The 16,031-nt window shown below is 53.2% G+C and overlaps 1 protein-coding gene across 13 annotated transcripts in view; it reads right to left on the bottom strand.

The window, feature by feature from the left end:
• Positions 1–16,031, bottom strand: part of Mink1 (misshapen like kinase 1) — a 54,890-nt gene that overhangs the window by 4,280 nt on the left and 34,579 nt on the right. For 2 of the 13 annotated variants that reach the window (XM_070001636.1, XM_070001637.1), the window contains exons 2-22: positions 13,234–13,299; positions 10,467–10,523; positions 10,257–10,382; positions 7,839–7,949; positions 7,397–7,487; positions 6,864–6,994; positions 6,170–6,224; positions 5,952–6,030; positions 5,548–5,723; positions 5,090–5,159; positions 4,582–4,792; positions 3,523–3,639; positions 2,974–3,060; positions 2,537–2,767; positions 2,149–2,322; positions 1,554–1,814; positions 1,149–1,234; positions 893–1,003; positions 639–757; positions 317–408; positions 60–83 (exon numbers count right to left, since the gene is read on the bottom strand). In XM_070001636.1, the coding sequence (XP_069857737.1) occupies positions 60–83; positions 317–408; positions 639–757; positions 893–1,003; positions 1,149–1,234; positions 1,554–1,814; positions 2,149–2,322; positions 2,537–2,767; positions 2,974–3,060; positions 3,523–3,639; positions 4,582–4,792; positions 5,090–5,159; positions 5,548–5,723; positions 5,952–6,030; positions 6,170–6,224; positions 6,864–6,994; positions 7,397–7,487; positions 7,839–7,949; positions 10,257–10,382; positions 10,467–10,523; positions 13,234–13,299 (2,475 nt within the window). The remainder of the gene's footprint in view (positions 1–59; positions 84–316; positions 409–638; positions 758–892; positions 1,004–1,148; positions 1,235–1,553; positions 1,815–2,148; positions 2,323–2,536; positions 2,768–2,973; positions 3,061–3,522; positions 3,640–4,581; positions 4,793–5,089; positions 5,160–5,547; positions 5,724–5,951; positions 6,031–6,169; positions 6,225–6,863; positions 6,995–7,396; positions 7,488–7,838; positions 7,950–10,256; positions 10,383–10,466; positions 10,524–13,233; positions 13,300–16,031) is intronic. The other 11 variants (XM_070001642.1, XM_070001643.1, XM_070001641.1 and 8 more) reach the window with 10 other exon arrangements.

Below are 16,031 nucleotides of genomic sequence, written 5' to 3'. Positions count from 1 at the left end.
GGCAGTACAGAGGGGACCAAGAGACAGGAGAAGCTCCCACAGCAGCCCCTCTCACTAACCTCACCAATTGCTCGCTTATAGCTCTGGGAGGGGCCGCAGGGGGAGAAAGGCAGCCAGGAGGAGGCATAAGAGGTAAGAGAGGTTAGTAACATGAGACACGTTGTCACGATCCCCACAGTTCTCCTGTTGTGTGCATTAGTGAAGGTCCCATCTTTGGTACCCAGTGCCTACCCCAGGGCTCTGGAGGCTCCACATGCTGCCCCAAGGCCCCCCCACCCGGAGAATGCAGGGCTACGCCTGCCATCAGATGACTCACTGCGGGCCGGCCTGGCCGGGAACGGTGGTCATCAGGCTTGGCTTTGTTCCCAGGGGAAAGCACTGGGGAGGAGCTGTCCAGTTTGGTGGAGGCTGGCCGTGGCAAGGTGGGAGAAGGGAGGTCACTGGCACCTGGAGGGGGTGGCCTGCCCATACCCTAGCTGGTCCTGTGGCCCTGAGCCCAGGGCCCAGCACCATGTTCCATGCCCGCCCTGGTCTCCCTTGCCCCTCTGCTGTTTTGGCCCACAGCCATCAAAGACAGGGCCCGTCCAGATCAAGCCTGGGTCAAGGGCCAGGCCAAGGCACAGCCCTGGCTCACGTACTTCCCACCCGGTTCCGGTTTCGCTCCAGCGAGCCAGCCTGGGGGAGGTGTCCATGAGAAGCAGGCAGAGCACTGTCGGGGCGCTCCCAGCCAGGGTCGCTCCTCCTGAGGTCAGGGTTACTGAAAGGGAGCAGAGCGGAGGGTCAAGGAGCTGCACCCCATCCCTGGGGTCCGGCTGCACCTGCAGGGGGCCATCACCAGGAGAGCCATTGGCAGAAGTGAGAGGTGACAGTGAGTGAGGGGTGACTCCATTACCTAGAGGTGTTGGGCGGGCCAGGGGGCTGAGCAGGGGGCCCTAGAGGCTTGGGGGTGCCCCGCTCTGCTCGCCTTTGCAGATAGATTTGCCAGGCGGAGTTGCTGCGAGGTCTGTGGAGGGAGCACAGGGCGCGGGAGGGGGCAGGGAGGGGCTGAGGTGACCGGGTCAGGCTTGCCCGTCCCTGGGTGGGGAACCTGGTCAAGTCCCCTATGCTCCTACTCCCTAGGCTGCTACCCAGTCCCTCTGCAGGGTTACCTGGCGCGGACAGCCTGGGCTGGCCGGGATGCTCCAGCCCCACTGGTGTTAAGGGCAGTGGCAATAGATGAGGTCCTCTGAGGCACCTACGAAGAGAGCAGCCAGGGTAGCCTGTCAGCCCTGCGCAGCACACCATGGACACTCATCCTCCTCCTGCCACCCTGAGGTGCCCTTCCCAGCACTGGTGGATAGGCAAACAGGTGGAAGTGTGGAAGCTGGGAAATGGTGGAGCTGGGATTCCTGCCCAGAAAGGCTGCTCCCTAGTGTCCTGGCGATCCAGTTAGGTGCAGATCACCAGGCACAGCAGGGCTGCGTTCTCTTTCTTCCCTTCCCACTCAGAACTCTGCCTTGCCTGCCCTGCCTTCACCGCCCTCTGTTCTCTCTGTTCTCCAGTGCTGTCCTTACCTTGGGTGGGGCCTCATTATCTGGCCGGACCCAGGATGGGGGATTCGGGCTAGGGCCAGGCCCTTCAGAGGTGGGATCAGAGTTCTGGCGGATCACAGCTCCTCGGGCACTGGGTGTGGCAGTGGGTGTGGGAACAGCAGGATCCGGGTCGTGGGAGGCTGGGAAGGCAGCCAGGTTTCGAGTGGGCTGGTCCTGCAGGGACTGGGATCGGGGCACAGGTGCGGCATATGGCTTCAGTGGGACCCGGTGTGCCACCAGGCTCTGCAGGGAGAGACCAGGGAGGGTGGGCAGCCTGCTCTGCCACCTGCACCCCCACCTGCGGCTGGGGCTGGGCTGAGAAAGGGCATCACTTGCCCCTTTCATCAAGGGACTAGCAGGTAAGGAGGGCAGACACACAGCAGCCAGCAGGTGAAGGTATCTGCCCAGGTGGCCTGTGCTTTGTGCATGAAGAACAACATGTCCTGTGCTGTATACATGGAAGGTGGACATGACCTGAGCTGTGTGCGTGAAGGAGGGCATGTCTGTGGACACTGTACCTGTGCTGTGCGCAGGGATCCCTGGGCCCATGTGTTATCTAGGAATGGCAGAGACTCACCTTGTGTGGTCCCTCCTGGGGCTCCACCGGCCTCTGCATGGGAGGAGTTTGAGAAAGAGGTCCTGGCGGACCAGGGGAGGCCTGTGAAATGGGAGGCTCTGGTCCTGTACTGCTTGGCTTGGTCTTGGCCAAGGGAGAGTTCTGCTGCTTGTTCATCCTTGTTCTTTCTTCTACCTGCGATACAAAGGGGTGTCAAGCAGGTTGATTCCTTGCTTCTTTCATCTCAACATTTACATCCCCACTGCTCCAACTGTTGTAGCACTATGGCCTGTGCCAGGTAATCTTCCCCCTTCCCAGGGCCCAGTGTGGTAGATCAGTTGCTTCTCACAAATTCATTGGCCTCAGGCAGAATGGAGTATTTCTTAGGGGCAAAGGAGACAGAGAGTACCTCTCGGGCCCAGGCTGGCTTATCAGCAGGATTAATGCCCCGGCCGTAGTGATACAGAGGCTTTCTGTCCCCAGGCAGGATCTGTTGCTGTTGCTGCTGCTGCTGCTGCTTCTGGAGCTGCTGCTGCTGTTGCTGCTGCTGCAGGGACTTGAGGTAGGCATGCTCCTGCTGCAGCTGCCTCTGGAGCCGCTCGGACTGCCGCTGCTCCTCGAGCTGCTTCCGTTTGTATTCCTGGGCCCAAGGGTAGGGAGAGGGAGGGCTCAGCAGGATGTGGCCCTGGGAGTTCGAGCAGGCATGCCCTGTCTTTCCTCCAATTGCCTAGAAGAGCTGCTTCCCCTGGTATCTTGGCGAGTCCCGTCCCCTACAGTGTTCCCATCCCAATCCAGCAAAACAGCCCTGGATGCTATCTTCCTGAGGACGCCAAGGGACCCCGTTACCAGCAGCAGGGCCTGTTCCTGGAGCAGCTGTTGCTGAAGGATCTCGAGCTGTCGCTGCTCCTCCTCTAGCCTGTGACGGATATATTCCTGGGGGGTGGGGTGGGGGCACAGGGCAGGGAGAGTGGGAGAGGCAGCGGAGGAGGGTGCAGCGGCGGCAAAGGAAGGAATCAGCAGGGTGAGGATGACGGGGAGCCGAGGAAAAATGAGTCCCCCCGGAGTGGCGGGGGGGGGGGGTGAGGAGGTACATATGGGAAGAAGAGGGCAGAGGTGATGAGGAGGAAGCAGGTGGGGACCATGAGGGAAGGTACCAGGGAGAGGAGTTGGGATGGGTAGAGATGGGGAATGAAGGCACAGAGACAGGAGGAGGACAGGGAGCCAGGGTGGGGGTTGAAGGGTGGGAGAAAACAGAGAGAAAGAGTGAAGCTAGAAAAGATAGGAGGAATCTGGGGTTCAGGGAGCAACAGGGGGGTGGGCAGGCAGCAGGAGCAGGGGGCAGGGGCAGGGAAGGACTGGGAGGCGGGTGTGTGCAGTGTGCTCTGGCCTCAGTACCTGCTCCCGCTCTGCCTGCCGCCGTTCCTCCTCCCGACGCAGGGCCTGCATGTCCTCCAGCCGCCTCTGCTGCTCCTTCTCCTGCAGCTTCCGCTGCTCTCGCTCTCGCCGTTGTTGCTGTGGGTCCAATAGGGGTGCTCTTGAGGACTGCACTATATGTTAGGGCAGCACAGCCCTGGGAGGGGGACCCTTCCCATAGGTGGTAGGGGAGTGACTCCTTGCTTCACAGGGATGGTAGTAAGAGAATGGCTCCACCATGTTTCTGCATAATACACCTGCTTCAGAGTCAGTTCCTGGTGCACCATGACCAGCAAGGGCTTAGCTTGGGAAGAGGAGCTGAAAGCAAACTCTGACCTTGGGGTAGGAGGAATTCGGTAACACCTTTCTCTACTCTCGGCTCCACAAAACAACAAATGAAACCAAGGGTCCACCACAGTAAACCCTGGCCTCTCAACTCAACCTTTCTCTGGTGGACACCAGTGACGGCATTTGGCCACTAGAGGACACTACGTGGCCATGCATAGGGAAGCAATCTGTGGATTTAAGGAGTAATTTTTGACACACCAGTAATCTTCATGACCAGAATCTGTCTCCCCCAAACAAGCACAGCTGCAGAAGGAGCCCATACACATGGAGCGACCATTTCGGCAGTGAGCTTGCTGGCCAGCCTTCACCTACCTCATTAGGCTCTCCTTTGTTCCTCACTTCCTAATGCTATTTACACTAAAAGAAAATTGCAGAAGGTGCTTCTGTAGCAGGCTTTCTTGTAACCTAGTCTTTGTTCAACAGAGATGGGGACCTGCTTTGTGGGGAGGATGTTTCAGCCTGCTACCTCCTGTCTAGACAAAAGTTTAAAGTCCATCTATGAACATGGAAACCAGAAAATTCCTTCAAATTCTTCCATTTGTGTAAGACTGTATTCTAATGTGCATGACATGGTTGTATGTGTTAGAGAAGGAATAGGAAGGAAGGCCCTTGGTCACTCCCCTATTGTCCCCACTGTCCTGTTGGAACCAGGGATGGGGGTCAAGGCAGGTAGGTGGGCCAGAATGGTCCTACCTCCTCTACTCGCCGCCGTTCCTCCTTCTGCTCCTCTATGCGGCGCTGCCGCTGGTGCAGCAGGTGTTTGATGTGGGCCTCTGGGTCTCTCTGCTGCTGCTGCTGCAGTTGCTGCTGCTGCTTTAGAGCCTCTGAGTTGCTCTTATTCTCCTGCTGGAGTCGGAGGAATTCACGGCGTAGTGTAGACTCCCCAGGCACATTCATGATGGAGCTGCATCAGTGACACAAAGGAGCACAAGGTCAGAACTCACTAGTGCTCCCTCAGCCCAGGGGAACCTGTCCACTAGGCCAATCTGCCTCTGGTCACTCCCAGGAGATCTGTTTTCTCCTGCTGCAGCCTCCTGAGTAGTGAGGAGCGCACAGATGCACACCACCACAGCCAGCTTCCGTCCAGCCTTTTGTCCACTTCAGCTCTGAACCACCCTGTCCCTCCCCAAGACGGACAGTCCCCAAGCCAATGTCCACTGTTGTCCCCTCCAGCTCCTGCCTGCCTCCTAGCCAAACCCACCTTGGCTCTCCTTCCTCTCCATGGCTGTCATCTTCTTCTTCACTGCCACTGTACTCATACTCCGTTTCCTCTGCAGGGGGTAGACTTCCTCTGTTGATCTGCCCAGTGCCCCAGGCCCCACTCTGGACTAGGGCAATCTTAGATGGCCAGTAAGGCCTGTCTAGGTGGCCCAGCTCCTGGAGCAGTGGGGAGACATCTCAGTTTGGAGCTGGACAGACAGGGGCCATACCCCGAAGTGGGCAGGGTTCAAGATGCTCTGTGCGCTCACACATGCGCGTGAGGGACAAGAAAGGCCATCCTCATTCGGAAAGGTGACTCGGGCTGGATATGTGGGGATATTCCTTCTACGGGGAGAGCTGGGGCCTGGGAGAGATGTGCAAAGAAGCCACAGGGGCAGCAGAGAATAGATGGGGCAGAATTGTCTCCTAAGTGTTTCTGGCTCCCATCTGCCCACTGACCTTTCTCACCCCGCTTCTTCCGGGAGCGATCAATGTGGTCCTTGAGTTGGATGCGGACCTGCCGCTCCGTGGGCTGGTCTCGAATGAAGGGAAACTTGAGCAGCTGCTCGGTTGGTGGGCGGCTCAGGTAAGTCTTGATCAGACAGGTGTCAATGAAGTCAATGAACTTCTTAGACCTGGAAATGGTGGTGGCTCACACTCGGGGGCCCCCCTTGGGATGGAGGATCACAGGAAGAAGAGGGGGGAAGCACTTATCCCCAACCACTTTGACTTCCCTTCCTGACCTCCATACCGAATCCCACCACCCCTACACCTCTTTCATGATACAGATCCAAGCCTGAACACAAAGGGGCATTGGGTTGGTATGACCTTTCTTCCCACATCTCACCCCTTCAAAGACTTACCATTTCTTGGACTTGAGCCTAGGTGGTGGGTTCCGAGGGATGAGGAAGAGGGCTCGCATGGGATGCATGTCACACAGAGCTGGGACACGGAAAGGACAGTTGGTCCCCTCTGCCACTTGGTGAGCCCAAAGGACCACTCCTCAACATGACCTCCTCCCTCACGCCCAACCTCTCGGTCCCCTTTCTCACATCCTACCCAGGAGAGACTCAGCACTTACGGGGGGCTCCCTCTGCCATTTCGATGGCTGTGATTCCTAGAGACCAAATGTCACTCTGTGGAGGGGAGAGAGGTGGTGACAGGTGACAATTATGCCCAGTGATTTTTCTATCTACCACACTGCCATCTCCACAACCCCTTTCTGCTCCACACTCTTTCCCGAGACCAGTGTATGCCAAGTCATCTGGGCCTCCCATCCATACCTTCCTTGCCATAAAACATTCCTCTTTTCTTTCTCTGTCATTCATGGGGCTTGAACACTGGGCCTCGGTGCTATCCCTGAGCTTTTGTGCTACTACCACTAGAGCCCCACCTCCACTTCCAACTTTTTGGGGTTAATTGGACATAAGAGTCTCACAGACTTTCCTGCGTAGGCTGGCTTCGAACCACAATCCTTAGAACCAAGCCTCCTAAGTAGCCAGGATAAAAGGAGTTAATCACTAAGTGCCCAATTTTTTGAGATAGCTCAGGCTGGTCTGGAACTTGAGATCCTCGCCTCAGGCTCCCAAATGCTGACATTATAGGCAGGCAAGCAGGTAGGTCTCGCTGCACTCAATCTCACTGCTAACATGCTAGCACATCTTCATTTTGCTTCCCACTCTGTTTATGCCTGACTTTGAAGCTATCCATTAGACCCCATATGAGTCATACATGTCCTCTGGAAGCCCCTTCGTTCCCTTCTTCCCACTTCATACCCTGTAATCATAGGTGGCATCGGGGTTCTCATCACAGGCAATGACCTCTGGGGCCATCCAGTATGGGGTCCCAATGAAAGTGTTCCGCCTGCCCACAGTGCGGTCCAGCTGAGCACTCACCCCAAAGTCCACTGCGAAACGGGGAGGAGTTAGCATGAGGAACACTGTGTGCTCCATTGTCTCACATCTCAGGATGTGGATGTGCCTGGCCCGGGGCAGCTGAGGCCTGTTTCTATCCAGTCACCTTAGCCCCCCCTTCCACTCCACCTTGACCTGTTCTTCCTGCTTCTTGGGGACCAAGGGAAAGAATCCCTGACAATGGGGATCACACCATCCCATCTCCCGCTGACTGTGGGTAGACACCTGTGTGCTACGCAGGTGGCAGGTAAGAAGCTCCTTAAGATTTTTCAGCAGGAGAGAGGCATCCCAGGGCAGGGAGCAGGGGAGGGAGTAGGCCTCCCCAGCACACTGGAGAGAGAAAGGGACCCCATTCTGTGTTGGAGGTAAGAGCACCTCAGAAGGAAGCAGCGCACCTAACTTGACCTCGGCATTCTCTGTCAGCAACACATTCTGTCCCTTGATGTCTCGATGGATCACCTTGTGGGCATGGAGATGGGCCAGACCCTGGGACAGCAGAGTAGAGAAAGAGGGGTGGGAAAGAGTAAGGAGGTGAAGGGCTCAGGGAGGGGTAGCCATCAGTTTACACAGAACTTGGGCTTTCTAGACTCCCACCCCACAGTCCTAAGTACAGGCAGAGCAATCCTGAGGAGCGCTTCCTCCAAGTGATGCCTCTGGAGAGGCACCAGCAGTTGCAGGGTTCCAAGTGGAGCCATGGCACAGCCTGGGAACAGTTTTGTCTCTTCCAGCAGCCCGAGTTCCCAAAGCTGGGAGCCTATATCCCCACCCCACCCCATCAGGCCAGCCACTCCTTCCCGAGGGTAGTCAGTGAGACAAAAGGCAAGGGCCCAAGCTCACCCTGAGAATCTCCCTGCAGATGTAGGCAATACAGTCCTCCTTCAGGGCGTTCCCTTTTGTGTTCTTTACCAAGTCAGTCACTGAACCAGCACCACAGAACTCCATCACCAGCTATGATCCCAGGAAGCATCAGAAGGGAAATTATTTATCATGCAAGGCCTCTACCCCTGGCCTTCATTCCAGACCCCTGGAGGAGGACCGGAGGTCTTGGGACCAGAACTGGTTTGAGCCAGACGGCAGGGTCTGTATGAACCCTCTAGGACTTTCTGAGATCAGAAGAGAAAGGAAGGCCAGGCACCAGTGGCTCACGCCTGTAATCCTAGCTACTTAGGAGGCTGAGATCTAAGGAATGTGGTTCAAATCCATTCTAGGCAGGAAAGTCTGTGAGACTCTTATCTCCAACTAACCACCAGAAAACTGGAAGTGGCGCTGTGGTTCAAGTGGTAGAGCACTGGCCTTGAGCTGAGGAGCTCAGGGACAGTGCCTAGGCCCAGAGTTCAAGGAGGGAGGGAGGGAGGGAGGAATGGAGGAAAAGGCACATAGCTGGGAAGGAACTGGCAGGATGAAGCTGAGCCTTGGGCAGGAGTCCCAGGACTCCCTGAAACTGCCCATAGTGATGCAGGGTATGTTATTCCCCAAGGAACCCCTGAAACTGTCCACATGGTGTTGCAAGGTGTTTCTTCAAGGAAACCCTAAAACTGCACACAAATAATGCAGGGCACACTTTGCTCAAAGAAGGGCTCATGCTTTTATGAGATTCTCACTAGGACTTGACCCTAAAGTAAGCCATTACTTTAGGGCAGGGGTCAGCAAACTGCAGTGGTTCAAGGCTGATTTTGTTCATCCACCAAACAAGGAATAGTTCTGTAATTTTTCTTCTCTTCCATGCTGGAGATCAGACTCAGGGCCTCATAAACGCTAAGCAAACATCCTACCACTAAGTTATATCTCCAGTCTGATTTTTATAATTTTTAATGGTTGGGGGAAAATTCTAAAGAATCATATTTCATGACATATGAGAATGATATAGAATTCAATTTTAGTGACCAAAACATGAGTGTCTGGGGATACCGCCACACTTTTCTTTTTTACATATTGTCTATTGCTTTTTTTTTTTTTTTTTTTTTTTTGTCGGTTGTGGGGCTTGAACTCTGGGCCTGGGCGCTGTCCTTCAGCTCTTCAGCTCAAGGCGAGCGCTCTACCACTTGAGCTACAGCGCCACTTCCGGTTTTCTGGTGGTTTATTGGAGATAGGAGTCTCACAGTCTTTCCTGCCCGGGCTGGCTTTGAACCGCGATCCTCAGATCTCAGCCTCCTGAGTAGCTAGGATTACAGGCGTGAGCTACCAGCGCCCGGCTTCTATTGCTTTTCTTATGACATCATAGCAGCAGAACTGAGTTGTTGTGATGGAGCAAATATGACCAGCAGAACCAATCCTACTTACTATCTGGCCCCCCCACAGAAGTAGTTTGCCTCTAAAAATGAGGCTAAGAATCTGGTCCTCCATGCCTGCTTTAATAGAGAAGTGCAGGGAATGCACTCAGTGAGTCCTGGAGGAAACCTGGGAAGACTTCTTCTCCCAGTGTCTTCTCCAAAAGCCTCAAACAATGCAGGAAAATGCTAGATGGGACACAGATATTGGCTATGCAATAAAAGGAATTTGCATGTGCCCTAAGTCCTGGGCCTGATCTTGGACAAAAAAAAGCAGTGGGTGGGGGGAGGGAGGGACAAGAGGATGGTGCTCAGTATGTCAAGAGGGTGCCAGGGAACTATGCCTCACTGCTAGTCCTCAATGATCTCCCACTGCTCACAACCTGGCAATGTGTGTGTGTGTGTGTGTGGGGTCCCCGTTGCAGAAGCCAGAACTATGGCTCATGCTTATCTGTGCAGGGCACACAGAAGGTGCTTGCTGAATATTTGTCTTGCTGACTTGTGGGAGGGGAGACTTAACATGATCATCAAAGCCCTCAGCCACTGTAATGCTGTTCTTTCCTTACGGTGAGGCTTGGAGAATTGTTGGCACCCATGCCCACGCTAGGGAGGGGAATGACTCTTAGGAATGTTTTGGGTCATAAGGAATTTGGGTAGGCTCTGGTTCAAAACCCACAAGTATACTGCTAGAAGGGGTACAGTGCTGGTATCTGAGTCCTATTGTTTCCCATAGGAATTTTGGTTCTGTGGCTTTCCCAGGATCCTAGAGCTGTGCTCACAAGTAGGAGAAGTTTCCCCAGTCTCTTCTGGCCAACACCAGGTGTCTATGGCCATTTATATAGTGCCTGTCAGACTGGCAAAGGTGATCCGCAAGCAGGAGAGGCTGGGTACACTGAAGGTAGGGCTGCTGGCAGGAAGAGATGCTGGGGCTCCACACGAGTGCCTGGAGGTGGGAGACGCAGGAGGGGTAGACAGAGGCATTTCTCACCCAGAGCTGGTCATCATTCCCAGGGGGGCTCTTCTTGATGAAGGCCCCATAGTAGGTGGCAATGTTGCGGTGGTGAGAATACTTTTTCAACATGTTGATCTCCTGTTTGATCTCTTCCTCCTCATCCTAGGTGAATGGGAGGAGGCAAACCCTGAGACCCCAACAGCCCCTGCTGATGCCATCCCCACCCTGCCCAGCTCCACTCCCTACCTCCGTGACATCCATGACCTTGATGGCAGCCAGCTGCCCAGTCTTGACATGCCGACCCTACAGGGCAAAAAGCACAGTGTGGAGGATCTATGCTCAGGGAGTAGAACAATAACGAAGGTTTGATTTCTGGAGGAGTACATCTTAGAGCTGTTTTCTGTGCCTTCACTGTGGCTAGACACCTGAGTCTATATGTGGTCACAGAAGTAGGAATCAAGAGAGAGTTCTTGAGCCTAGTGGCTAATAGAAAAACTACTTAGACTGCCATTTCCACACTATAAAGACGTGACAGAGATGAGGGTTTCCCAGAAAAACAAAACAAACAAAAAAACCCCAGTAAAGATGAGTGACAGGCAGGGTGTTCTATTTCACCTCCCTGGCACAGACTTCCGTCAGAGTGAAGGTACTTCTGCATCCCAGTGGAGGTGCTGGGAAGGAAGGGGCTTCACCCTTCTCCTCTATGTAAAACAAAATGCTTACTCCAGACAGAAGGCCTATTTACTATGATTAAACCCACTCCTAGCTGGGCGCCGGTGGCTCACGCCTGTAATCCTAGCTACTCAGGAGGCTGAGATCTGAGGATCGCGGTTCAAAGCCAGCCCGGGCAAAAGAGACCGTGAGACTCCTATCTCCAATAAACCACTAGAAAACCGGAAGTGGCGCTGTAGCTCAAGTGGTAGAGCGCTCGCCTTGAGCTGAAGAGCTGAGGGACAAGCGGCCAGGCCCAGAGTTCAAGCCCCACGACCGACAAAAAAAAAAAACCCACTCCTAAAGCTTTTCATTGTTAACAGGGAAAGAAGAATGGCACAACTGAGACTGGGCAAAGAGAGGGGCTGGCTGACAGGCTGACACCCCAGCACCAGTCTTGTATGTGCTGAGATCTGAACTCAGGGTCTCATTTTCACTCAACTTTCTGCACTTACTGCTGGGGTTCTACCACTTGAACCATGACTCCATTTCTGACTTTTTGCTGGTTAACTGGAAGTAAGAGTCTCTAGGATTTGTTGAAATCACAATACCCTGAACTCAGCCTCTTAAGTAGGATTATAGGTATGGCAGGATTATAGGTGTGACCCACAGGGACCCAGTTACCATCACTAGTCTTTGTATGTGTATGTGTGCATTGGTACTGGCGCTTGAACTCAGGGCCTGGGCACTGTCTCTGAGCTCTTTTGCTCAAGGTTAGTGCTCTTATTACTTGAGCCATGGTTTTTTGGTGGTTAATTGGAGATAAAAGTCTCACTGACTTTCTTGCCCAGGCTGGCTTTTAACTCAGATCCTCAGATCTCAGCTTTCTGAGAAGCTAGGATTACAGGCATGAGCCACTGGCACCTGGCCCAAAATCAGTCTAATAGGAAAGTCCCTTTGTTGACTGTACCCCAGCTATTCCTCATTCTCTCCACCATCCTGGAGAAATTCTTAGCCAGAGCCATCAAAGGCTTAGACAGGAAAGCCTACAGCTTCCTGAGAAGGGCAGAGTGGGGGAAGGCAGCCTTTTGTGCAATAGACACGGGTACTGCCAGCTCCTGGATTAATCTTGTCCTCAGCAGCCATTCATGAATCCTAAGCCCAGGGGGTGTGCTTTACTCTCAATTCCTGTGTGGAGAACAGGAAGTGTATCTTCCTTTTTTCAACTCTCCTTACTTTATCCTGTTATATTATCAAAAGTCCTGGCTAAAACTTAAAAAAAAAAAAAAAGGTTCCAAGAACAGAGAAGCACAGCACACAGAGCTGCCTTTCCCATGGAAACAACTAGGCAAGAAGTAGGGAAGCCTGTTTCCCAAAGCTTACAAGGGAAGGAGGAAGTGGTTCTAGTAACCCAGAAATGCATTAGACTCATGGAAACAGCAAGCACTATGTCTGGAGATGAAAAAGTAGGTTTCAGGGCTGGGAAGGTGGCTCAGTGGTAGAGCGCTTGCCTTGCATGCATGAGGCCCTGGGTTCGATTCCTCAGCACCACATAAGCAAAAAGAAAAAAGCCGGAAGTGATGCTGTGACTCAAGTGGTAGAGCACTAGTCTTGAGCTGAAGAGCTGAGGGACAGTGCCTAGGCCCAGAGTTCAGGACCAACTGGACCCCCCAAAAAAAGAAAGAAAAAGTAGGTTTCGCTCTGTGTTCTAGAGGGTCCACCAGTGCAGGGTAGCACCACCTTGAACACATACTCCCTGCTGTGTCCGCTCCCCTCCCCAATTCAAGTGTGGGCAGTAGGCAGGTCATGTGAATGGGCTGCCTGGCTGGCCAGGCTAACAGCTGCAATCAATGGCTTCACACACTGCTTGTGTGAAGATAGACACCCTCAGAAACAGGTCTGTGCTCTGGCTGCAGCTCTGCTGGGAGGCAGCTGCAGGAGGTCAAGAAAGCAGCGTCTTCTCTGCAGAAGGCCACCTGTCAAACCTGGGAGGGAACCAAGCCCAGATCTCTGGCCTGAATTCCCAGGTGAACTCTGACACCCACATTGCCACACTCTCCCCACTGCCCTCTTGGCTCTTCCTGTTTCCAGTCTCACAGCTGCCAGCTCCAGTCCTGTCCTGTCCTGCCACACCCAGAACCAGTTCTGTATCAGAGGGAGAAACCAGCCAATGACAACCCCCCCCCCCCCCCCCCGCTGCTGTTCTGTTTTCCTCTCAGGTCCTTTCTTTTCCTAGGTCCCCCTATCCTCTGTAGGTCTCTTGTAGCTCCCCTCAAACCTCCAGGCCCAGAACCATTCTCCCACTCCTCTCAAGAAAGCCCACAGTTGTTCAGGTCACACTTCTGCACCATGAGTGTCTCACCTTGTACACCTGTCCGTAGGTTCCATTGCCAACCACCTCCACCAGCTCAAAGATTCCAGCTGGGTCCTGGGGTAAGGGGACGGGAAGAAGACAGAAAGGACAGATGTCAGAACTCCAAAAAGGATTTGATGCTAGAAGGGAGGAGAGCACTCATTCAGACTGCACTTTGGGAGCAGGACCTACTTGGGGGCCTATGGGGGGCCCTCTTCCTGATGGTGGAAGGAATGGGAGAAAGGGAAGAGTTCAAAGGAGAGAAGATGAATGTCAGAGTCCCCATGGCTTTTCAAGGCAGACTCCCAATTTCTAACTTGCTGACAATCTCTGTTCTATCCTTGCCTGCAAAATAAGGGTGCCTGAGGACACACCTCAGGTCTGGTGAGGACTTTAAATGAAGTAATGCTCATAAAATGCCAAGATGGAACCTGGCACAGAGTGTGTGCGCGCAATAAAAGTTAATTGTCATTGTTCTTATTTTATTTTAAAGACAGGATGATCACAGGAGAGGCAGCAAGGAGCCACCTCCTTTAGTCCTTCCCTCCCCTTCCGAGTCCTTCCAAAATGAGGGCTTCTGGCCAGATGCTAGGTCATCTAGGAGCAGGTAAAGGAAAGAAGGGAGAGCAGGTGACTTGGGAGAGGGCCTTTGATGGGTCAGATGAACAGGGAGAACTCTGCATCCCCTTTCTTCTGAGCCTAGCAGTGCCAGGAGGAGGGCCTAGGGCTGAACAAAGCCTCTAAAGAGGCCTATCCTTGTGCGGGCCAGAGCTACACAGCTGCCAGCCTGTCCCGAGGCTCCCCACACCCCCATGGCAGAACTGCTTTTTTGAAAGAGAGAAACTGGAAGGTAGGGCTACGAGCTGGAGAAATCGGTCCCTGTACCATCCTGCTCTGCAGCTCCTGGGGGAGGAGGCAGGGAGGAAGGCAGCCACTGAGGAATGAACCGTGTAGAGATCAGGTAACAGTATGAAATCTAAACCTCTCTCATTGTTTTTGAAAAACAATATAGTATTTCTAAAATTAAAAAACAAAAAAACACAACAGAAGAGACCCACACACAAGCCCCAAACGCCTTCATTCACTAGAATAATCAGCACACAGGGCAGGACTTGGTCATGGCAGAGACCAGCAGGCACCAGCCTAAGGCTTTCCAAGAATGTCTTCACTGAACTCATTGCCACTTTGTCAGAGGAACTTAAGGGGAGGAATGGACGAACCCCGGCTCCCTCAACAGCTAGACTAAAGCATGTATAAGTGCATTTAAAAAAATTGATTTATTTTTGTGCGGGTAGTGGGGCTTGAACTCAGGGCCTTAGCTTTTTCCACTCAAGGCTGGTGCTCTACCACTTGAGCCACAGTTCCACTTTCTGGATTTTTTTTTTTTGGGTCCGGTCATGGGGCCTGAACTCTGGGCCTGGGCACTGTCCCTCAGCTCTTCAGTTCAAGGCTAGCGCTCTACCACTTGAGCCACACGCCACTTCTGGCTTTCTTTTTGCTTATGTGGTGCTGGGGAATCGAATCCAGGGCCACAGGCATGCAAGGCAAGCACTCTACCACTGAGCCACCATCCCAGCCCTACTTCTGGCTTTTCGGTGGTTAACTTTATCTCCCTAGGCTCACTTTAAACCGTGATCCTCAGATCTCAGCTCCTTGAATAGCTAGAATTACAGGGCACGTGCCTGGCTATAAATGTGTTTTGTCAATTCCCCAGAGAGAGGGAAGCAGTCCTAGCTCAAGAAATCTGTCTAGCACTAATGGCTGGGACTTGATAGCCCAAGAGTACCTAGACAGACCAATCCAGAAAGCATCGGACAGAACTCTAAGGGCCTTCTACATACTCTGATAGGTCCTGGTGGCCAAGCACTGTGACACACAACTATAACTGCAGCTACATAGGAAGTGTAGGCAGTGGTGTGACAGCTGAGGGTGACTGGGTTAAAAAGCAAAAAGGGCTGCAGACATGGCTTAAATGATAGACCTGCCTAGCAAGCATAAGGCTCTGAGTTCAAGGCCCACTACCAACAACAAGAACAAAAATGCACCTCATGGTCTGTGTGTAGTCAATTATTTTGTTCCACCTAAAGTTACTGAAAATCTTTACCAGATCTATAAAGTCAATGGGGGCTGGGGTGTGGCTTAGTGGTAAGAGTGCTTCCCTAGCAAACATGAAGCCCTGGGTTCAATTCCTCAGTACCACATAAACAGAAAAAGCTGTAAGTAACACTGTGGCTTAAGTGGTAGAGTGCTAGCCTTGAGCATACAGAGGCTCAGGGACAGTGCCCAGGGCCCTGAGTTCAAGCCCCAGGACTGCCCCCCCCCAAAAAAAAAAAGAAAGTAAAAAAAAAAGTCAATGGAGGGGCTTGGAAGGTGGCTCAGTGGTAGAGCGCTTGCCTTGCATGCATGAGGCCCTGGGTTCCATTCCTCAGCACCACATAAGCAAAAAGAAAAAAGCCAGAAGTGGCACTGTGGCTCAAGTGGTAGAGCACTAGCCTTGAGCTGAAGAGCTGAGGGACAGCGCCCAGGCCCAGAGTTCAGACCCCACAACTGCCCCCCCCCCAAAAAAAAAGTCAATGGAGCTCATAGGAAAGGGAGGTACTGCTGTTGCAGGGCATGTGGGGGGGGGGGCGAGGAGGAGGTGCTGTGAATGAGAGGTTTGTCTGAACCTGAAAGCTGCCAGGATTTGGAAAGAAGTTATCTATCTAAAGTTCTAGGCATTAAGGTTTGGCTGGAAGAGAACATAGTTCCCTAAAAATCTCCCCAAGAGAGGACCTCAACATTCTGGGATCTTGTAACACTCACTGTTG

Source organism: Dipodomys merriami, unplaced genomic scaffold (assembly GCF_024711535.1).
Source record: "Dipodomys merriami isolate MVZ:Mamm:240054 unplaced genomic scaffold, mDipMer1.0.p SCAF_59, whole genome shotgun sequence".
NCBI classification, from domain to species: Eukaryota; Metazoa; Chordata; class Mammalia; order Rodentia; family Heteromyidae; genus Dipodomys; species Dipodomys merriami.
This window is presented reverse-complemented; position numbering and strand designations above follow the sequence as displayed.